This window comes from Pleurodeles waltl, chromosome 6 (assembly GCF_031143425.1).
Source record: "Pleurodeles waltl isolate 20211129_DDA chromosome 6, aPleWal1.hap1.20221129, whole genome shotgun sequence".
Taxonomy (NCBI): Eukaryota; Metazoa; Chordata; class Amphibia; order Caudata; family Salamandridae; genus Pleurodeles; species Pleurodeles waltl.
The window spans coordinates 1316686708-1316711527 of record NC_090445.1 but is presented as its reverse complement, the minus strand read 5'-3'; the positions used below and the strand labels follow the sequence as shown (position 1 = coordinate 1316711527).

The 24820-nt window shown below is 44.2% G+C and overlaps 1 protein-coding gene across 8 annotated transcripts in view; it reads right to left on the bottom strand.

The window, feature by feature from the left end:
- The window catches only part of LDB3 (LIM domain binding 3), a 508962-nt gene that overhangs the window by 308199 nt on the left and 175943 nt on the right, over positions 1–24820 (bottom strand). For all 8 annotated transcript variants that reach the window (XM_069240605.1, XM_069240599.1, XM_069240600.1 and 5 more), the window contains one exon: positions 3875–4026. In XM_069240605.1, coding sequence (XP_069096706.1) covers positions 3875–4026 — 152 coding nt within the window. The remainder of the gene's footprint in view (positions 1–3874; positions 4027–24820) is intronic.

The following is a 24820-nucleotide window of genomic DNA, read 5'->3' as shown; positions in this document are numbered from 1 at the left end:
TTTCTTTTTTTAAGTGAATATATATATGCTCAGACTTTGAATTCCACTTTTACGATAAGATTATAAGCATCCTTTACATATCTATTTCCATTCTTACATTCTAAAAGTCAGATGATACACACTTATCTTTGCCTTGAAAAGCCCCAAGCCTGTACACCAATTAGGGGGCGAAGCGTGTTAGCTAGAGTAAATTTAACATCATTACATGGAATTTCAATGAGTTTGACTAAATTCTATCATCAACAACAACCTTTATTTTTTAAAGTCAATATCTATGTTTTTTAAATTCTATGTCCTAACTTTAACGTCAATATAACCTTTTGTGTTTTCAATGAATTGCTATGTTTTTTTTAACAAAAGTAATTTTAATTACTATATGTTCAATCAATCAATGAAAGTCATTTGTATAGCGCACTGCTCACCCGGAGGGTCTCAAGGCGCTGGGGGGGAGGGGGGGGAAACGCTACTGCTCGAACTGCCAGGTCTTGAGTTGCTTCCTGAAGGCGAGATGGTCTTGCGTTGTCCGGAGGTGGATGGGGAGGGAGTTCCATGTCTTGGCTGCCAGGTAGGAGAAGGATCTTCCTCCGGCGGTGGCTCTGTGGATGCGGGGGACGGTGGCGAGAGCGAGGCTGGCGGAGCGGAGCTGGCGGGTGGGCTTGTGGAAGGTCAGGCGGCTGTTGAGGAACTTGGGGCCCAGGTCGTGGAGGGCCTTGTGTACGTGGGTGAGGAGTCGGAACGTGATTCTTTTGTTGACGGGGAGCCAGTGCAGGTCTCTCAGGTGTCCGGAGATGTGGCTGTGTCGGGGGATGTCCAGGATGAGTCGTGCTGAGGCGTTCTGGATCCGTTGGAGTTTCTTCTGGAGTTTGGCGGCGGTGCCGGCGTAGAGGGCGTTCCCGTAGTCCAGCCGACTGGTGACGAGGGCCTGGGTGACCGTCTTCCTGGTCTCGGTGGGGATCCACCGGAAGATCTTTTGAAGCATGCGCAGGGTGTTGAAGCATGAAGATGAGACGGCGTTGACTTGTCTGGTCATCGAGAGGGAGGAGTCCAGGATGAAGCCTAGGTTGCGAGCGTGGTCCGTTGGCTTGGGGGTGGCTCCCAGGGAGGGGGGCCACCAGGAGTCGTCCCAGGCGGAGGGTGATGATCCCAGGATGAGGACCTCCGTCTTGTCTGAGTTCAGTTTCAGGCGGCTGTTCTTCATCCATTCGGCGATGTCTTTCATCCCTTCGTGTAGGCTGGCTCTGGCGGCGTCCGGGTCGCTGGTGAGGGAGAGGATCAGCTGGGTGTCGTCGGCGTAGGTGATGATCTTGAGGTTGTGTTGACGTGCGATGGTTGCGAGGGGGCTCATGTAGACGTTGAAGAGGGTGGGGCTGAGCGATGACCCTTGTGGAACGCCGCAGATGACTTCGATGGCCGCTGACCGGAACGGGGGGAGGCGGACTCTCTGGGTTCTTCCGGCGAGAATGTTAATCCAACCCGGCAGTGCACAAGGCAGGGGTTGGGTAGTCGGGCTCTTCGGACAACCTCCTATAACAACCCAAATGTGTTCTGCACATGGCCTTTGGCCGTGCAAGGTGGTGTTGGCTGCAGGGCCTGGCCTGCTGCCAGTCTCTGCAGCCAACCCCCCACCCCCAATCTGCACACAGTCTTTGCCCATACACTTCAGGAGTTGGCAGCAGGTCCGCCAAGCCCCCTTCTCCAGCTGATTTAGAACCCGGAGATCCCATCCCATAGGGCTTACACGCATACAATGTGAATTAAGGCCCGGGGAGGTGGCGGTCCCCAGGGCATGGGCAGGCATGCATAATAATAATAATAATAATAATAATCATCATAACAATAATAATAATAATGATAATAATAATAACAGTCATAATAATAATAATAAGCTGCAAGGAGGTGGTGGTCCCCGGCGCACACAAATGCCATAGGGTGAGAGCCCTGTGGCCTCCCTCCTTTATTTTAACATGCCCTCGGGGACCTGGCCCACCCAGGGACTTCATTAAACAAGCGTGGCAAAAATTAAAGAAAAAATGCTTTTATGCCCTGGGTGTTGTCCAACTGGCACCCCAGCACCAGAGCTAAGGGGTCAGGGAATCCCTACCCTGGCCCCTTTTCTTATTTTTTACCTTTTTTCTGGGATTGCCAACACTTGCTTGTTGAAGTGTTGGCAGCCAGTCAGATCTCAGCATGAGATCGGGAGAGTTCACGGAGCCTTCACGTCCCTATATATACAAATTTGTTTTCACTTAAAAACTATAGAAACCACTGAACAGATTTACACCAAATCACAAACAAGTCACCTTCTGGACCAAGAGCTAGCTTTCTGCCAAATTTGGTGTCATTTCGTCCAGTAGTTCAGCTGTTATTCCTAATCAAAAACCCTATGGTAATTAACAAGGGGAAAACACGTTTAGGGACACCCCCTTTTTCTTGTCCCCACTTGACAGACCACCCTGAAACTTTCCAGACAGCAGATGACGTTAGCGTTGAATTTTTTGGGAAAATTTAGTGAAGATTCATCAACTGTTGCCAAACATATACGCAAGTTAAAAACGCTTTTTCAATAGAAACTAAGTTGTAACTATAACTACCTAGTGGCGACATATATATAATCCACAAAACTAATGCTGAGCTCCCAAAGGCTTCATTTCTCCATTTCCTTTTAATTTTCAAATAACATTTCTGGGCAGGTTACATTCCAGCATCCCTCCAAACACCACTACACATTTCAACATCCCTCTTCCTCAGGTGGTTTCCATCTGTTCGAACACCATTTCAAATAACCTGCACTTTATAACCCCACAAGCATCCTGGAACTTGTGGTTCTTGGTGTTCAATATGCGCTGGAAACAATCTAAAACTGCACTGTTCCAAACGATTATGTGCAGTCACAAATCACTTGATGCTGATAGTTCGTACCTTTAACTCAATCTAAGTCAATGATACATAAATATATATATATGTATGTATATGTGTATATATATATCTATATATATATATATATATATATATATATATATATATATATATACACCCACACACATACATCTGTGTGTGTGCAGCAAGTCAAAGTCACAGTCAAGAGATATTGAAACTATTAGAAGAGATGTTTCCTAGTGTAAGATCACTGTTAAATGTAATTTGTGAGGAATTAATGTATTTTCTCTTGTCACATTTGGAATACTATGGTAATAAACTCACATTTGACTCATTTAATCTGCAGCATGCATTGTCCATGCGCCCACTGCCTCTAAACGAGGTGACCATCATGGTCGTATGGTCGGAGTGAGTCGTATGTTACAGTGCACAGTGTACCTTTGTTTTACCATTCCAAGCTAGCCAACACATTGGTTCTGTGGCAGCCAGACTTGAACTTTAAATCAACAACACACTATGTTCAATTCCACTGCAAATAGACCACTTACAGCTATGTTTAATTTTATTTATTATTGCAGGCATATCCTTTGCATATTTAATTGAATTTTGAGCTTGTGTTTTATCGTCGTTGTGTAAGTGAATGAATTAAAAAAATGAGTCAGTGGGTGAATGGCTGAGTGACAGAGTGCTTACTTAATTAGTCCTAGCTCATCAATGACTGCAGGCACTCTTACATTTATAAGCCAAATCCATTCGCATTGCCATAGCTTGTTACCTTTATGGTCTTTGAAGCTGACATTGCTTTATGAGACATTTCACAAAGTTTCAAGGCCACAGCCGCCACTAATTTGCCAATCCTCAGTAATTACAGCCTAATGCTGATATTTCTAGCTTTTTGTACGGAGATTAAGGGATTTAAATCATAATAACGTTTCAATATCCCTTGCATATGAAGTAAACACAATATCCACTAGCTGTCCTTGTGGGTTAAACTTACTTTTGAAGAGTGAGGTTTAGGTTGTAGCTGGCGGACTTGATCTTGTTCTGTGCTTCTAAGTGGGTCATTCCATCTGTGTTGACACCGTCGATGGCCACCACAATGTCCCCCTGGTTGACACTGGACTGAGCAGCTTTGCTTCCGGGAGTGATCTGGTAAAGTACAAAAACAAAAATGTGTTACATTAACCACGTTTTGTTTTTTTATTCATGAGATTTTGGGGGAATTTTATGCTGGGGAATTTCTAAAAAAAATGAGTACAATTACTTCATCTAATTAAAGGTACAAATATTTCAACATTATACGACGAAAATAGAAAAGCATCCTATATAATGTACAGCAAAATAAACAAAATTTCGATACTATTCCATACATCACATAGCCAACCTCAGGATTTTTAGTCAAGTGTTCGTCATCACTAATTCAGGACAGAAGCACAACAGTGTCTTCTAAGACGTTGCTTTGAACCCAAAGCATGTACCCACCAAGGATGTTCAAGGGGATGCGTGTCACTATATTTGAGGCATGTCATTGCGAGGCAGGAAAATATTTAATATATCACGAATACTAAAACGCAATGCCTCCCTCCTTCCTCCTATGTGAACTAGGTTATTATTGACATGGGCCTCTGCATGAGGGAGATTGGGGGGTGGGCAATTACCCCCCCTGGATTTAGGTACAGCCTGGTGTGCAAGTTCACAGTGCAATGTAACACTACGGTCGCTGCACTAGTACGGCCCTGGCCCCTGCCAAACACAGTCCAGGACGCTGCAGACCGCCTCTCACCCCCTTGAAAAACTTTCGGCGAACACCCATAATTATTGAATGACTCATTCATACAGTACACCTTTCTGTGACATATTATTGCATTTACTGTGTGATGCACCACATTATACCAAACATTCACCAAATACATGTATCAGGTATGAGTTCATAAGAGGAAGCATTTCTTCATAACCCAAATGCCCCTTTTAGAGGGGTAATTTTATGGAGCAGACAGAGAGGGTCAGTTTTAGGAGTGTGACAAAGCATGTACAAAATGCACAAGTACAAAGGGGAATACTGCATGCAGATTCATTCTGAAGTGAACACACAACTTTGGTTTCTAAAGAAACTATATTTGCAATTATTTTTGGATGATACTAAAACTATTTTTCAGCCTTGGGTTCTGATTTAGGGTTTGGCAGACAGGTTGCCTCTGTTATAAAACTTGGCGGATATCATGTTCACCATTTAACAAGTGAATTATATCCTATTGCACTTCTAATAAGGCAGACAGATCATCCAGCACATCTGTCATGGAGTATCCCATCCGCCAAATTCTAAATCAAGTTCTTAGTCTTCAATAATGTAGAAAATGCCACAAAGGAAATAATGTTTTCGCTAAGTGGTTGACTCTCACGGTGGCCTTCAGGACAGGAATAATTGTGAAATGTCATTAAGTTTGTAAGGTGAGTGTCCTTAGTCCTTCGAATTCACTCACTTTTCTACTGTGCAATAACATTTTGTAATTATATTTCTTAAGTTTCAGACTGAGCACATATTGACTCACAAATCCACATATTTTTTGGAAAGGAAATTATTACAGTTAAAGTAAGAGATGTTCCTCCAGTGGGATCCACCAGCCGCAAACACACACAGATTTCTGGCAGGGAGCGCTGAATGATCCCAGCATTTTTTGACAACCACACATAGGCAACCCTGGCCATATACATACAATGACAACGCTTATAGTTTTTAGATGGGTGTTAACGGAAGATATTACCAATGCTTTTGCACATGCATATTAGCCAACATCTTCTCAAGTATTTAAGTATAAAGAGTTGTATTGGTTGCCAGCTAAGGTTGCTATTGTGTAGCTGTCAACACCTGCTCGCAGGAACTGCTGTACAGACATCTGCTGCTCTTGACTTGAAAGGAACCAGTGTGGAAATCCTGCAGTCTTGGAATTTATATGATACTTTCATTTGGAGTTGCACAATTGATTAATTTTTAAGAGACAATCAGAACTGAAGTACCAGATTACAGTGGTTTGTAAGAATAAAAAAAAAAAACGAAGACTGAAACCCTATCCAGTAACACAAATATCCTACTATTGTTTGTTCAGAAATGCTTTGTTGTTTTTGCTTTGTCGCCCTAAGTGGGAAGGGTATGCCCAGACGTGGGTCCCGTGCTTCCCATGCCACTGGATTCAAGCTAGCCTGGCTGATGAGGGGTGAAACCCCGAAACCGGTCCCAGGATGCTTGTTTCCAGTCCAGGGAAGACCTGGCCTAGCAGTTCGGGCTGGACTGTTCCCATGGGGAACAGGGTCAAGACTGATTTGCATATGGCTGGGTCCAAACTGGAATGGCATGGGCAAACAATGGATTTAGGCCCAGATCACTGTACTGGGGGTGAATGTTTGACAATGTTCAGCATTCCGTCCATCACTTGTTGTTTTTGCTTTGTCGCCCTAAGTGGGAAGGGTATGCCCAGACGTGGGTCCCGTGCTTCCCATGCCACTGGATTCAAGCTAGCCTGGCTGATGAGGGGTGAAACCCTGAAACCGGTCCCAGGATGCTTGTTTCCAGTCCAGGGAAGACCTGGCCTAGCAGTTCGGGCTGGACTGTTCCCATGGGGAACAGGGTCAAGACTGATTTGCATATGGCTGGGTCCAAACTGGAATGGCATGGGCAGCAAAAAAACGATGGATTTAGGCCCAGATCACTGTACGATGTTCAGCATTCCGTCCATCACTTGTTGTTTTTGCTTTGTCGCCCTAAGTGGGAAGGGTATGCCCAGACGTGGGTCCTGTGCTTCCCATGCCACTGGATTCAAGCTAGCCTGGCTGATGAGGGGTGAAACCCCGAAACCGGTCCCAGGATGCTTGTTTCCAGTCCAGGGAAGACCTGGCCTAGCAGTTCGGGCTGGACTGTTCCCATGGGGAACAGGGTCAAGACTGATTTGCATATGGCTGGGTCCAAACTGGAATGGCATGGGCAGCAAAAAAACGATGGATTTAGGCCCAGATCACTGTACGGGTGGTGAATGTTTGACAATGTTCAGCATTCCGTCCATCACTTGTTGTTTTTGCTTTGTCGCCCTAAGTGGGAAGGGTATGCCCAGACGTGGGTCCCGTGCTTCCCATGCCACTGGATTCAAGCTAGCCTGACTGATGAGGGGTGAAACCCCGAAACCGGTCCCAGGATGCTTGTTTCCAGTCCAGGGAAGACCTGGCCTAGCAGTTCGGGCTGGACTGTTCCCATGGGGAACAGGGTCAAGACTGATTTGCATATGGCTGGGTCCAAACTGGAATGGCATGGGCAGCAAATAAACAATGGATTTAGGCCCAGATCACTGTACTGGGGGTGAATGTTTGACAATGTTCAGCATTCCGTCCATCACTTGTTGTTTTTGCTTTGTCGCCCTAAGTGGGAAGGGTATCCCCAGACGTGGGTCCCGTGCTTCCCATGCCACTGGATTCAAGCTAGCCTGGCTGATGAGGGGTGAAACCCTGAAACCGGTCCCAGGATGCTTGTTTCCAGTCCAGGGAAGACCTGGCCTAGCAGTTCGGGCTGGACTGTTCCCATGGGGAACAGGGTCAAGACTGATTTGCATATGGCTGGGTCCAAACTGGAATGGCATGGGCAGCAAAAAAACAATGGATTTAGGCCCAGATCACTGTACTGGGGGTGAATGTTTGACAATGTTCAGCATTCCGTCCATCACTTGTTGCTTTTGCTTTGTCGCCCTAAGTGGGAAGGGTATGCCCAGACGTGGGTCCCGTGCTTCCCATGTCACTGGATTCAAGCTAGCCTGGCTGATGAGGGGTGAAACCCCGAAACCGGTCCCAGGATGCTTGTTTCCAGTCCAGGGAAGACCTGGCCTAGCAGTTCGGGCTGGACTGTTCCCATGGGGAACAGGGTCAAGACTGATTTGCATATGACTGGGTCCAAACTGGAATGGCATGGGCAGCAAAAAAACAATGGATTTAGGCCCAGATCACTGTACTGGGGGTGAATATTTGACAATGTTCAGCATTCCGTCCATCACTTGTTGTTTTTGCTTTGTCGCCCTAAGTGGGAAGGGTATGCCCAGACGTGGGTCCCGTGCTTCCCATGCCACTGGATTCAAGCTAGCCTGGCTGATGAGGGGTGAAACCCCGAAACCGGTCCCAGGATGCTTGTTTCCAGTCCAGGGAAGACCTGGCCTAGCAGTTCGGGCTGGACTGTTCCCATGGGGAACAGGGTCAAGACTGATTTGCATATGGCTGGGTCCAAACTGGAATGGCATGGGCAGCAAAAAAACGATGGATTTAGGCCTAGATCACTGTACTGGGGGTGAATGTTTGACAATATTCAGCATTCCGTCCAATGCCCAGACGTGGGTCCCGTGCTTCCCATGCCACTGGATTCAAGCTAGCCTGGCTGATAAGGGTGAAACCCCGAAACCGGTCCCAGGATGCTTGTTTCCAGTCCAGGGAAGACCTGGCCTAGCAGTTCGGGCTGGACTGTTCCCGTGGGGAACAGGGTCAAGACTGATTTGCATATGGCTGGGTCCAAACTGGAATGGCATGGGCAGCAAAAAAACAATGGATTTAGGCCCAGATCACTGTACTGGGGGTGAATGTTTGACAATGTTCAGCATTCCGTCCATCACTTGTTGTTTTTGCTTTGTCGCCCTAAGTGGGAAGGGTATGCCCAGACGTGGGTCCCGTGCTTCCCATGCCACTGGATTCAAGCTAGCCTGGCTGATGAGGGGTGAAACCCCGAAACCGGTCCCAGGATGCTTGTTTCCAGTCCAGGGAAGACCTGGCCTAGCAGTTCGGGCTGGACTGTTCCCATGGGGAACAGGGTCAAGACTGATTTGCACATGGCTGGGTCCAAACTGGAATGGCATGGGCAGCAAAAAAACGATGGATTTAGGCCCAGATCACTGTACTGGGGGTGAATGTTTGACAATGTTCAGCATTCCGTCCATCACTTGTTGTTTTTGCAGAAATGCTTTACGGGCCTCCTTTTCTGTCTCTTTTTCTGTTTCGCTTCTCCTTAAACGATCACATCCTTGTTACCACTGCTAATATATTGGATAAGTAAACTGCACAATTTAAATCACAGATGTCTTTCCTTTACAAATCGAAACAAAGACGTAACAAACATTACATTCATCAACAAGTAGAAACGAAAAAATATGAATCCGAGCACGAACATAGCAGGGAGTTGGATATTGCCAGGTTACTATCTTATGTAGAACACAGTGACATATAACATGGCTACTCATGCCTACAAGACTAACACATTTTACAATATTGCATCATACTATTCCTAATTTTTGAAAGATGCTTGCCAACTCATTTCTTCCACAAGATAGTCAACTTGCGCCTTCTGTTCTTTCTTCTAAATCTTTAAGATATAGTGCTTTGAATACGCTAAAGTATATAAATATAGTGGCATGGCTTAGAAGAGCCCTTTGCTGTTGATAGGATGGCTTTTTTGTCAAACTAATTTCCCTTCTTCTTGTTCGAAGGCTTTCCTCTTTGTCGTGCCACTGGAGCATTTCTTCCTCATTATGTTCTGATTAGACGGCTTTAGTCCTTCCAATGCTTGCCTTCAGGGAACTTAGGGGCATATTTATACTTCATTTGTGCCATATTTGCACCATTTTTTTACGCACATTCGGGGCAAAACTAACTCCATATTTCTATTTTGACATTAGACATGTCTAATGTCAAAATATTGGAGTTTGCCCTATTTTTTGATGGGTGAACCTACCTTGCATCAATGAGATGCAAGGTAGGCGTTCCCATCTAAAAAAGGGTGCTAACCCGATAACTCCATATTTATCTTGTGTGCTAAAAAGTCGCACGGGTGGGGGGAGGACGGGCTAAATAATGGTGCAAAGGTTGCTTTGCACCATTATTTAACATCTGGGTCAAACCAGGCGTTAGGGGACCTGTGGACACATTTCCTTGGGTAAACACCGTGGAATGGGTCCACAGGTGCCCTCCTCGAGCCCCAGGAACACCCCCACCCACACCAGAGAGACACGGGAGGATGGGGAACCCAATCCCAGGTAAGTAGGGTAAGTGTAGGTAAGTATTTATTTTTTTATTAAAGTGCCATGGGGGGCCAAACTTGAGGTCCCCTATATAGCACAGGGTGCAAAGGCCATGCCCAGGGGGCACTGGTGCCCTGTGCTTGTCATTGGGGTGGTGGGAAAGACTCCTGTCTTTTCTAAGACATGAGTCATGTGGTATGGATGGTTTTGCGTCATAAAATTACGATAGGTTGGTTAGAGGCATTTTTTTGCCGCTAACCTGCCTAACTTCATTTTTTGGTGCAAAACCCCCTTCTCCCATACCACCACCTCCACCCGGCTAATGCCATTTTTTTTTTACGTTAGCCCAACCTTAGCACCGGCTCACACCATTCCATAAATATGGCACCCGGCTGGTGCTCAAAAATGGCACAAGCTGGTGCTAAAGTTTTTGATGCAAAACTGTGTTAGTGCAGTTTTGCATCAAAAAGTATAAATAGGCCCCTTAGACTTTCTCACCTCAAACTAGTGGTCTCAGGCATGCTGCACTATGATCAAAAGCCTTTTAAATGAGTAATGTATGAAGCACAGTACAAGACATTTAAATTGTAAATCTAAGGGCCTTATTTATACTTTTTGTTGCAAAACTGCACTAAGGCAGTTTTGCCCCAAAAAGTTTTGCACCGGCTTGCACCATTTTTTAGCACCAGCTGGGCACCATATTTATGGAATGGTGCAAGCCGGTGCAAAGGGTAGGCTAGCTTAAAAAAAAAAATACGTTAGGCAGTTTTGAGTCAAAATAAACGATTCTGACCAGATTAGCATCATTTTTTGACGCTAAGTGGCGTATTTATACTCTGTTTGCAATGAATTAGCGTCATTTTTTTTTTACTCTAATTCAGTGCAAAACTAACTCCATATTTATACTTTGGTGCTAGACCCGTCTAGCACCAAATTAATGGAGTTAAAGTCATTTTTTGGAAGTGGAAACCTACCTTGCCTTAATGAGATGCAAGGTAGGCGTTCCCGTGCAAAAAAATGACTCTATGGCCTTAACACCATGGCCCATATTTATACTTTTTGACGCTAAACTGCGCTAACGCAGTTTAGCGTCAAAAAATTTTGCGCCGTCTAACGCCATTCTGAAGCGCCATGCGGGCGCCGTATTTATGGAATGGCGTTAGACGGCGCAATCAGACCGGCGCTGCCTGGTGTGCGTGGAAAAAAACCACGTAGACCAGGCAGCGCCGGCGTTGGGAAAAAATGACGTTAGGGCGTCTTAAAATGGCGCAAGTCAGGTTGACGCTAAAAAATTGTCTTAACCCGATTTGCGCCATTTTTTCGACACCCAGACGCCATTTCATGACTCCTGTCTTAGTAAAGACAGGAGTCATGCCCCCTTGCCCAATGGCCATGCCCAGGGGACTTGTGTCCCCTGGGCATGGTCATTGGGCATAGTGGCATGTAGGGGGGCACAAATAAGGCCCCCCTATGCCACAAAAAAAATAAAAAAATAAAAAAAATTATACTTACCTGAACTTACCTGTACTTCACTGGGATGGGTCCCTCCATCCTTGGGTGTCCTCCTGGGGTGGGCAGGGGTGGCAGGGGGGGTCCCTGGGGGCAGGGGAGGGCACTTGTGGGCTCATTTTGAGCCCACAGGCCCCTTAACGCCTACCCTGACCCAGGCGTTAAATAGTGGCGCAAATGCGGGGTTTTTTGACCCGCCACCTCCTGGGCGTGATTTTTGCCCGGGAGTATAAATACGACGCATTTGCGTCGCCGTCATTTTTTTAGACGGGAACGCCTTCCTTGCATCTCATTAACGCAAGGAAGGCTTTCACGCAAAAAAATGACGCTCTTTCTTCATACTTTGGCGCTAGACGCGTCTAACGCCAAAGTATAAATATGGCGTTAGTTTTGCGCCGAATTTGCGTAGAAAAAAACGACGCAAATTCGGCGCAAACGGAGTATAAATACGGGCCCATATTTATACTCCCATGTAAAAATGGTGCAAGGGAGGGAGGAAGGGTCAAAAAATGGGGCAAAGATTGCTTTGCCCCATTTTTTAAGACCTGGGTCAGGGCAGGTCTTAGGGGACCTGTGGCCCTATTTCCATGGTGGAACACCATGGAATAAGCCCAGAGGTGCCCTCCCTAGGCCCTAGGGGCACCCCCACCCACACTAGAGGGACTGCGAGGATGGGGGACCCCATCCCAGGTAAGTACAGGTAAGTGCATTTTATTTTTGAAAGTGCCATAGGGGGCCCTGAAATGGGCCCCCATATATGGCACTGGGTGCAATGGCCATGCCCAGGGGACCCCTGTCCTCTGTGCTGGCCACTGGGGTGGTGGGCATGACTCCTGCCTTTCCTAAGGCAGGAGTCATGTGGCATGGTAGGTTTAGCACCATAAAATGACGCTAATCTGGTTAGAGTCATTTATTTTTACTCTAACCTGCCTAAAGCCATTTTTTGGTGCTAAACCCTCTTCTTCTATACTGCCAGCCCCACCCGACTAAAGTCATTTTTTTAAACTCTAGCCTACCCTTTGCACCGGCTTGCACCATTCCATAAATATGGTGCCCGGCTGGTGCACAGAAATGGTGCAAGCCGGTGCTCAACTTTTTGGTGCAAAACTGAGTTAGTGGAGTTTTGCAGCAAAAAGTATAAATAAGGGCCAATATTTTGTAAGTTTGCGCCACTTTTGTGTCATAAAATGACGTTAATGCGGTGCAAAAAAAGTTTCAATCAGGGCCTTGGTGCTAGATGGGTCTAGCACCAAAGTATAAATATGGAGTTAGTTTTGCACCGAATTAGAGTTAAAAAAAATGACACTAATTCGGTGCAAACAGAGTATAAATACGCCGCAGAGTATAAATATGCCCCTAAATATGGTGTTAAGGCCATAGAGTCATTTTTTGCACGGGAACGCCTACCTTGCATCTCATTAAGGCAAAGTAGGACTCCACTTTAAAAAAATGACTTTAACTCCATAAATTTGGTGCTAGAGGGGTCTAGCACCAAAGTATAAATATGGAGTTAGTTTTGCACCGAATTAGAGTAAAAAAAAAATGACACTAATTTGGTGCAAACAGAGTATAAATATGCCCCTAAATGTTCTGTTTGGTTTTGCGTCAGGATGCCATATTCCTTCCTCCAGGTCCCAGATATGTTTTTGATTTAAGTGACATCATATTTTACTAAGCTTCAATTAAGGAAGTGCTTGCCATCACAGCTTGTAAGGCAGGCCTCTCCATGACTCATCAGTGGTAGAAACAGTTTATGGTACATATAGCTTTCATTTCAGACTAGATCAATAAGCCTCAATTTATACATTGGACTTTCACTTTACAGGGGTAAACAAAACATTACGGCCCATATTTATACTTTTTGACGCAAAACTGCGCCAACGCAGTTTTGCGTCAAAAAAATTAGCGCTGGCTAACGCCATTCTGAAGCGCCATGCGGGCGCCGTATTTATTGAATGACGTTAGCCGGCGTTAGCCGCCGGCGCTGTCTGGTGTGCGTTAAAAAAAAACACGTACACCAGGCAGCGCCGGCGTAGGGGGAAAATGGCGTATGGGCGTCCACAAATGGTGCAAGTCAGGCTGAGGCAAAAAAATCGCCTCAACCCAATTTGCGCCATTTTTTTTCACTCCCAACCCCCATTGAAATGACTCCTGTCTTAGCAAAGACAGGAGTCATGCCCCCTTGCCCAATGGCCATGCCCAGGGGACTTCTGTCCCCTGGGCATGGTCATTGGGCATAGTGGCATGTAGGGGGGCACAAATCAGGCCCCCCTATGCCACATTTTTTTTTAAAAAAAAATACTTACCTGAACTTACCTTAATGTCCCTGGGATGGGTCCCTCCTGCCTTGGGTGTCCTCCTGGGGTGGGCATGGGTGACAGGGGGTGTCCCTGGGGGCATGGAGGGGCACCTCTGGGCTCATTCTGAGCCCACAGGTCCCTTAACGCCTGCCCTGACCCAGGCGTTAAAATCCGGCGCTAATGCGGGTTTTTTAGACCCGCCCACTCCCGGGTGTGATTTTTGCCCGGGAGTATAAATCCCACGCATATGCATCGGAGTCATTTTTTAAGACGGGAACGCCTACCTTGCATATCATTAACGCAAGGAAGGTGTTCATGCCAAAAAATGACGCTAACTCCATGAACTTTGGCGCTAGACGCGTCTAACGCCAAAGTATAAATATGGAGTTAGTTTTGCGTCGAATTTGCGTCGAAAAAAACGACGCAAATTCGGCGCAAATGGAGTATAAATATGCCCCTACGTTTTGCCCATATCCTTCCTAATTTTCGACCACAGTCCACTAAGCTTTTATTAGTCTGCTGAAAATCGAGTTTGCACATGAGAAGTTACATAAACATGGGCTATGATTTTTGTCATTAAAAAATTTTTGTAGTCCGCAAAATACACAGAAAGTGAAACCATTTAAAGCTAGAATTTAATAAACATCACCAGATTTTGCAGTACATAGAACACATTCGAACCATGGTGGGAAACCTTCAAAAATGGTGAATATTGAACTCAACAGTTTGAAGTAGTGGTAAGCCCACCAGACCTGGCTCTGGCCCATGTCCGATTTTTGTTTTTTTTTAAACATAAGCAAACATGTGAAAACATATTTGGCAAAAACATACAATTACTGGAGTGACCCTGACACCACAACCACACCCTGGCATTAATGTGTACTCCTTTTCAAGTGGCTGTACACGTGATGACGGTGCAAAATGTTGTTATTCACAGTACAAAACAGCCATTGGCTGAAGTGGGCAAAATCAAAATGTGAATGACACTTGAAAAGATCAATGGATGAAGATGGCTCACTGAAACAGTGGTCGAAGTGGATGGGATCAGACGGGCAAGACATGGCCATGCCTTTTTATTTTAAGGAAAACAGTTCCTGTACTTTTTATAAGACAACCACCCTGGGACAGTTAATTTCAAAAGCTGAAATGCTTCAGCTGCCTTGTAAGGCTGGAAGTCTCCTGTGCTGTGAAACCGAGGGAGTTGCAGGCAGCTAAGCAAGCCTTCTTGCCATGGTGTCTGCTCACCTGAAAGAAATGTAAATGTGAGCAACGGGTCAGTCTACATATGTAAAGGGAGCGCCGGTATTGGGTTTAATTGTCTGACTTACTTGAAGCTTCTTGACACAGATTCATTCTTATAGAGTGGTATTGCAAGGGAGTTACCAGCTGAGCTACGAAGTGTGTGCTTTTAAAGGACGGTAATAAAAAAAAGTTGCACTAAGTGTAGTCTGTGTATTACTAAAATCTATATTTTGGAAGTACTTTTTTTAATCTGTAATCTTTTTGCACAATTTGTAGTACCCCATCTTATATTGTGTATTATGCAAGTTTAAAATAATAACTTAAATATTCACAGTGCTTTCTTTCACAGACTGGGAGGGACCACTAAACATACACAAGTCGCTATTTACAGTAGAGTAAGGCAAAATGATGCAGCCCCCCTGCAAAGTGTGATGAGAGACCACTATGTCTCTCATATCTCATAGATGAGCATTGTACTTGGACTGAATGGTGGCACCCTGAAGATTTGGGGACCCCTCTGCACCACAGAGGCTGCAGGGGGCTTTGTTACCCCTTGAGTTCAATTCTGTGACTCTCTGGCTACAGACACAGGCCTCTGAAGTGCATTAACTAATAAGGGTTTCATAAAGTACAATAGTGGGTTTCCCACTGATTAACTTAACTTGAATTCATTTTTCATTTAAGTTGTGCCTTATTTTCTAATCTAGACAGTCACCTGAAGGTGAAAGACCAAGAAAAAGCCACAACACCTATGACAGTTACAAAAAGGAATTTATATGAGGACTGGATGAATAAGTATTTTGAGGATGAACAGACTGATCTAAACCAGCAATCCTTGTAGGTTTCCTAATGTGCCACAGCGAATTTTCCTTCCCCTAGCCTCCGTTCCCATCAGCAACCAAATGGAGGCTGTCACTTGAGTAGAGCAACCCATGGCAGGTCTTGCACTAACTTATTTGCTGCTGCAGGTCAGTGTGTAACTCGCCACTTCCGCTGAGATTAGACTATGCACTTCTACCACTTTCAGGCAATTAATGCACTCTACCACCAGCGTCCCTAAAGTGATGATGGCAGAGGCAACTTTACATTAACATATCCATTTTTATAAAAAACAGAACTAACTGAAGACAGCTGCTTTGTATTCTACACAAGAGATGCTCACTGTTAAACTAGAGAAGATAGCTTTCTGTCCTTGCATGCCTATAATGCCTGTACACAGGCGAAGGTTTCATTTTAAGTTTGGGATTAGGCCATTTCCGCATGCTGCCAATTTGAGTGACCTCGCATCGGCACCACTCCTTCACTCCAGCACACTAGCAGTCTACTACACGATTATGTCTGAGCTACAAGGACATCGGGGAAGGAATACATCTTAACCACAATAAATAAGAAAATGGCGTCACCTTCACTTTGAAACAGGGGCTGCTTGCGAGAGGAAAAAGGGGGGGGCGGTGCGTGGCAGGGGTGACAGCGCAAAAAAAATATATATTAATAAATAAATTTACCTTTTTCACCACACTGTGGTGCTCTGATCCTCTCTGGTCCTCTACTGCAGGCACAGACCCTGCTTCCAATCCTAACACTGCTTTCATGCTGCTGGTAGCATGAAAGCAGCATTATGACTGGACAGAGCGCCCAGCCAGGGCACTCCAAGGCAGAGTGAGAGTCTCTGCCTGCTGTCTCCAACCCGGAAACAGAGTGCTGGGTTGGAGAGAGCCCAGTGCGCATGTGTGTTTGGCCGGCCCCAGATGGCTGGCCAAACATACATGAGCACTGAGGGGAGTGCTATGCATTCCTCCTCCATGCTCGTCACAGCCCCATGGCCCCACCCCTTTTACTATAAAACGATAATAAATATAGTTTATTATCGTTTTATAGTAAAAGTTTTGCATCTGCTGCTACTGGCGGGGGGAGTGACGCTCCATCGCCACAGCAGAGGAGCCGGCCTGCTTTGAAATACCATCAGAAAACTACGGATAAATAATAAAAAACCTAAGATGAGAAGCAATAAACACATATTCAGTTGTCAGTATGGAAACATACCAGGCCTGCATTATAAACTTTAGATTAAATCTATATGGGATGTTTGGAGAGGCGAACTTAATATATATACCTCATCTTTCAAAGAGTGGAATTTCTTCCAGGCCATGAAGGACGGAATTTAGTCCTATTGAATCATGTGTCTCTACTGCTTACTACATTTTCTCTTGTTGGTGAGTTGTTCTCACGAGGATAAGCATGACAACACACAGCTGGAAAAGGAAATCACAGCTTTTGGTTACCAGGTTTGGGACGTTTATATATTTTTCTGCACACAATAAAAAAATCGAACTGTAGGTTTGTCTATTGCCTTGCTTTACACCACCAAAGCATCCCTCAGCATCCAAGCACAAAACATTGAAGTTCACTCCTGGTCTCAAAGCACCGAACCATATTTGTTCGCAATGTAATATTGATTATTTTAAAGTATGATGCTTTATTACTGGTATGGTTTCACCCAGTTTGGCCAGTACATGCTAAGTTTACCATGGCGTGATAAGGACAAACAAAGAAACTCAGACTTGTACAAGAAAATCCTCCAAGTACATTGGTACAGATAACCAGGACTAAGCCTCTCAAGTTACAAGTGTGGACACTTCCCATTGAGGGTCCAACATAACCACAAATCATTGGAGGCCACTGAATTCTCTGCACCACAGCAAGGGTAGTTGGTATCAGATGATTAGGAGTTTCCTTCTTTACATATAAGTTATTCTGTAACTCTTCACTGTAGACAACAAACAAAACGTAGGGATACATCATGGAAATCCCAAACTCTTAGTAATATCTCCTAATCATGTGCATAGGTCCTAGTGGGTGACCCGTGGTTTCCCTCCCGTTCTAATGATCTCTCATTCTCTATGCACAATAGTGATAAATCGTTGAAATAAAGAGTTCTGTGGGTCTGCTTTACTTATATCCCTCACACCACTGTACTGTCCTAATCCTGAATTCTCTGTAAAAGGGCCCCATACAATATTCAAACAAACACAGGAGACAGATGAACATGGTAGTTGTGTCAATGTACGACCTACACTTCCATTCAGATAAAGTATTAATTTACCTCCAAGTCACCAGTTAAAATAGTTGTTACATACTAAGGGTTTCGATGTAAGAATTGACCACAGATAAGGTCCACCAGGAAGATCGATTCTGCCAATGACTGGATAAAACGTGTTACAAAGTCTGAAAATGCAATTATTATTCTAGTCTCCACAATTTCCGCTCCACAGCTCTTCTGTGCATTCATGATACTTTCTATTCTATAATATTATATTTCTAACTTCTGAACACCTACCATACCAAACCCAAAGTATTCTTTTTAATTTGAGAGGTGATCTTGGGCACAAAAATGCTATTTTGTAAACTGAATGTATTCCTTTTAAGTAAGAATTTGTTAATCTGGATCATATCATACCGTCCATCACTTTCTCTACTTTCTACAGTCTTAAATACTTCGGATGGAACTCATTGTACTTCAGATCTTCAAATAGGCACCTTTTAAAAAAACTATCTATACATCAACTGCCATCGGTCCTCAGAAGATGTGGTCTCCAGAACAGGACATCATGCTCCAGATAAAGTCCCGGCACTGACAAAAAAAATATATATAACCACCTCATTCCTTCTGATGCCTCTAGGTTGCACTTTGCATTTCTCTAGAGAACAGTTAGTTACATTATGAAAATCATAGGACTTCACGTTACGTTCTCTACTGTTCCTTGGGGCATCTGCATCTGAAATGTGTGTATCTTTGTATAAATGCAACTGTAGTGATTATTCGCAAAGCATTTCAATATTGCATTTATAAACACCAAACATAATGCATCTGTGATTTTTCTGAGATTTTGTCTTATTGAAAGTGATAACATCCACAAAGAAATGTCAAATCTCTAAGCTTTTTTAATAGTGTAAGGTAGATGAAACTGGCATTCCTTGGTAAAAATGTGCCTTCTGACATCTTTTGCTTGCAACACCTTTCTGCTATGTTTCTGAGTGGAGCTTAGCCTTGTTAGGGTCGAGCGTACAAGAGCTCTGGACTGTTGTAATCTCTTTGTGCGCTTTTACCCACACCTACTCTTGCTATTCATTCTTTGTTGTGCTTGTCTTAAATACTTCATTTTTATTGGTGCCTTTTGTGAAATGTCCCGCCTTTGTGTGTTGAGTTCCCTCCCAGGCGATTTCATTAAGTGAACATTTTTGTTGCCCATCACACTATGTCATGCTTCCTCCTGTTACAGCGTGTGATGCCCCGTCCTCCAGGTTCTGATTGTCTTTCATGCCAGCCGTGATCCTTTCTAAACATTCACGCAGGGAGCCAATAACTCTTGTGCTCACGCCAGCAGTGGCACTTTGAATTCATTTGCTTCTGTCATCTGCTTTACTTTTCATTTTCAATTTATGTGGCATGAAAAGTCCAGCTAGGAAATTACAGCACTAACAGCTTTAACTCGAGCAAACACGAGACCCATTGCATTCCAAAACTTGTGTATATTATCATGGGTGGAAATCTGAGATAAGGAGATGGTAAAGGAGGATGTTAGTTATGCTTTTCCTTTCACTAAGAAAGATTAGGGATCCTGCAAGAAGGCATGCTGTAGATCTTTACAGTGATGAATAGAAGAGGGGTGAGATTCTGAGACTGGTAAGGGCTTGCTGAACGTTAATCTCAGAGCAGGAACTCCAACTGATTAGCTGCAGCACTGACAAGGCATCCCTCCATCATGGAGGGGCATATAGTTACTACACGACTCCATATAAACAGGGACATAACATTTCCAGCCAAATTTTTCTACAAGCCGCTGTAATCTAGAAATTCGGCTAATTTGTTGAAATAAGTGACTGGGGCTGCAAGATAACCCATAATGCACTAAGTTATTAAATGTAAGCTGGGGAATTCAACATGGTGTATTGAACATATGGAGTCATCTGGTAATACTGAGCATGGGACCACTATAGCCTTAGAGCCCGCTGTGGCAGGCTATACCAGCCAATAAAGGCCTGATCCATCGTTGAAGACCCAAGCCGAAGGCGAGGGGCTTTAACAAGGGAGCGGTCCTTTAATGGCTGGTATAGTCCACTACAGCAGACTTCAAGACTATTAGAACATTCCACCCTTGGGTTCCATGTGGCCTTTGTTCACAGCAATAGCTGTGAACTACAACAGTGCTCCGGGCTTCTAATGGCCGGTAGAAGCCCAGAGCACTCCACTGTTTTCGATGGACCCCTCAATATTCTAATGAGGATTGGCTCGCTTTCCTGAGCTGTGAAGATGGCAGAGAGAGAGCATCATTCAGTTAAATGTTGGTCTTGCTTTGACAAAGAGCAGAAGACAGAAGCCAAAGATGTAAATGCCTAAATGTGGAATTCTTTGAAATGATGGGCAGCAGAGAAACTGGTCTTCAAAAGCATAACGCACCGTCTCTTTCTATGACTTTACACAACGTAGCAGAATTTGAGCCCACTGTGAATCTGGTTCCATTCATTTATGTGAATCTACAAAATGCACTCAGCTTGTATCGTCACTTAGTGCCTCTAATGCCTCATTCCCAGTCTGCTACTTCAGCTGGTGCATTCGTTTAATTCTCTGTCTTCATAAAACCTCACAGTATTCTAAATCCGCTGCAAAGCTGCTTGTAGGCTGCATGTTAGTGCTAAACAAAAGCACTGTAAAAGTACACACAAAAAAAATTTGACAAATATTTTTCTACAGGGCTTTAAGCATATTGTTTCTTCGTATTTTTATTTTCTCTGTGCGCATCGACGTTTGCCATACAAGCAGAGCGTTATTTAAATCCTGTCCTTTCACCATGCTACTACATTCGGTTTCAAAGGGCTCTAAAGTAAAAATTAAAAATCAATACAAAAAAGGTACACAGACTGTAAATCACGAGAACGTACATCTTATGGCCAGACTGTAAATCACGAGAACGTACATCTTATGGCCAGCTTTAAGGCTTTGTATATTGAGGAGTTTAGGCCTCCTGGGATCCATCCTTACTGTCCCAGTCATCTAAAAATGCAATAACTGAAGATATATTTCTGTCTCGAAATAAGCAGAAGCTTTACGGCACTGCCCTGTGTCACAAATCACATGCTTGTCACCGCTTTATGGGGCAGTCGAAGGTCACTCTGATCTCTTCTGCACACATTACGTGCTCTTTGTCAGCACAAAGAGCTTCCCATACTGCGCTCTCATGAAAGTCACCTGCATATAATGGTGAATGCAGTGCTTAATTTGTGCCGTGGTGATTGCAGGTGGTGGGCTTCAGTACTCACTTCTGGGGACCAAAATGCATTTTTCATCTGCGCACTTGACCCAGAGCAAGACAAAGAAAAGCATAAGGGGGAAGAGAAAAAGGAAATAATTACAAAGGGAAAAAACACCGGAAGGGCCAAGAACATGCAAGATCTGGATAAAAGAGGAACGGCAGGGCAGGTAAAAAAAAAGAGGCATGAGGTGGAGTAAATATTCGGCAGCCTATGTATTCAGCAAGTCTGGCATTTCGCACACCTGGCATTCACAGGTAAAGAACCTACTAGGTATTTTGCAGGTAGTATAGTATGGCAAGGTTCGACCACTGTGCATTTAAATAAAGCTTTAAAGTTGCTTGTGAGCAGGCGAGAAAACACTCAAAGAACAATAGTAGCCATTTCCAGCAAGCTGAGCCATCTCTTAACTAATGGCCTCCATTGTTAATCAAGTCAATAACACGTGTTTTATCGAAAGCGCAAGAAGAATTACCTGGACCAATTTCAACCCAGTACATTAAGTTGCACACAAATATTTTTTGACTAAGAATCGGATCCCAGTGCTCCAACAATGAACCAAAGAAATGTTAAAACTCGTAAGTGCACAGTAAAAAATACATTGACATTTATTGGTTCTGGCCAGTGATAAACATTGCTACAAAAAGCGCAGCCCGTTGTAATGTTGGTGTGCTTGGCTTTTAAAGCCCTTGAGACATGTTTGGTCAAGTGAACACAGTAAGCTATATTTTCCTTCTACGTGTTTTCATGCAGGGCAGCATCTCTCTTTGACTTAATTTCCCTGCACCTTGTTCAGTTCACTTGGTAAGATAGACAATAAGACCAGTGTCATTCTTGATTAAAAGGCGCAAGGGACAACTGTGGTCGCAGTTAATAGCCAATAAAAGCAGTGAAGAAACCTTCTGACGCAAACTAAGCTGAGGAGGGAGACATATCTCTATTAGTCTGTATTGCTCCCACTGGAAACCATTAGGAAAAATAACTATCAAAGTCTGACTAATCTCTACTCTTCGCAGAACCACACAGACGGGAGAAAAAGCAACACAGACCAGCGGCTAATGTGGCTCTGACTCCCACTTTGGGAGCAGAGAGCGCGGATTTGGGCAGGTAGTGGGGCGTGCACCAGAGGTGGTAGTGGTTGGTGACAGGACAGAATCTATTTTTTTCAGTTTGGGTGGGGGGGAATTATACGTAGAGGATGGTGATAGGGTAGCAGGAGACCAGGTATTTATATGTTTTTATCTTTGGGAGTGAGACACAAGGCCATATTTTGTATGGCTCACTCATTCCTCTGTCCATGTGTAAATGTTGAAAGCAACTGAAGATTATTTAGGGGGGCATTCAACACCTAATTTTACAGATGGGTAAGAATATTGTACCCTGGATATTTTTACCTCGGGGTTCTCAGTGACACCTAGGCGAGTAGAGCTTTGCTCCCATTGTCTACTTGACGTCACTAAGAAATCCCTGGAGAAAAACACTGATATTTGCAGTTACAAATTGAGACATGTTTTGTCAAGTGAACACAGTAAGCTATATTTTCCTTCTACGTGTTTTCATGCAGGGCAGCATCTCTCTTTGACTTAATTTCCCTGCACCTTTTTCAGTTCCCTTGGTAAGATAAACAATAAGACCAGTGTCATTCTTGATAAAAAGGCGCAAGGGACAACTGTGGTCGCAGTTAATAGCCAATAAAAGCAGTGAAGAAACCTTCTGACGCAAACTAAGCTGAGGAGGGAGACATATCTCTATTAGTCTGTATTGCTCCCACTGGAAACCATTAGGAAAAATAACTATCAAAGTCTGACTAATCTCTACTCTTCGCAGAACCACACAGACGGGAGAAAAAGCAACACAGACCAGCGGCTAATGTGGCGCTGACTCCCACTTTGGGAGCAGAGAGTGCGGATTTGGGCGGGTAGTGGGGCGTGCACCAGAGGTGGTAGTGGTTGGTGACAGGACGGAATCTATTTTTTTCAGTTTGGGCGGGGGGAATTATACGTAGAGGATGGTGATAGGGTAGCAGGAGACAAGGTATTTATATGTTTTTATCTTTGGGAGTGAGACTCAAGGCCATATTTTGTATGGCTCACTCATTCCTCTGTCCATGTGTAAATGTTGAAAGCAACTGAAGATTATTTAGGGGGGCATTCAACACCTAATTTTACAGATGGGTAAGAATATTGTACCCTGGATATTTTTACCTCGGGGTTCTCAGTGACACCTAGGCGACTAGAGCTTTGCTCCCATTGCCTACTTGACGTCACTAAGAAATCCCTGGAGAAAAACACCGATATTTGCAGTTACCCATCTATATTTTGATAGATTTCCAAGGGACAACTACAACTTAATTTTGTACCCCAGTTTGGGGGAGCAAAGAGCAAGTCCGGAGATTTCAAAGCTATCAGTGAGACAATGGTGCAATGGTGAGGAACTTGTGTCGTATGTACACAATGAGCAGAAATAGTCACATACATAGTTATTAACCTGTGGTGAGAGAACACTTGTACCAAAACATGAAAATTGAGAAATTCACCTTTTTCTGCCCACCTGCAGAGCACAGAGTGGCTATAAATATGTCAAAATCCATTTCACATGTAAACTAGAATAAAGGGTGGAGTCCTGCGTGAAGTTCTTGTTTATTTGCTGCCTGTACCCCTCCAGATCTCAAAACAGTCTGGACAGACATGGACTACCCAGGACTATTGTGCAGGTCCAAGGAAGCAAGCAATGGAGTCTGTACCACACCACATAACTCAGGCATAGTGATGACTTCTGATCAGAGCTAGCATTGCTAGGTATAAACCTGTGGTAATGAGATGATACTGTTCCTTGGACACCTAGAGTTGAATTCACTGACTGAGCTTATGTTAATGGCGACCAATATAGATTGTGATAAAAATGTATTCATTTTCACATCATGTAATCAAACGCAATGAATAGTTAGAAAGTCAAATTTCCTTACCACAATGTAACCCCTACCATAGTCCATGATCATTACTCCACCCTTAACCTCAAGCCCCAACCAGCAGGATACTTGTTGTCTCAAGGATCTGGAAATTTGCCCATTTTCACCTCATAATGGAGCCACATTGCTTGTGTTAACTGCAATCTACTTTTGCCGTCGACCTACGTGACAGATTGCCATTGCCACGCTGTAGACTAGTCCTGCCTGAAGTGGTGGAAAGTGGTATCAGGCCCTTACTAGGTGTGGATGGCCCAGAAGTGCCTGACCAGAAGAGGGGACACAAGGAACTGCTTGTGAGCCAGTAAAAGTGAGGGTTTGCAATGTGTAACTTCAAACGGGTGTTGTGCAAATAAGACCATCTTTCAAAACAACATTTTGAAGTAGAGGATTTCAAGAAGTAAACAACCCTTTGGATCTGAGGCATATTGCTGATCCAAAACTGTCCACAAGCTAAACGTTTCAGCCTGTCCCGGATTTTCAGCCAGCAGTGATAAGCATACTGGAACTTGTAGTTCTGTATTATCATTGTTTTATGGACCTACATTTACTATTTTATTTACTGCTGATGGCTGAAAAACAAG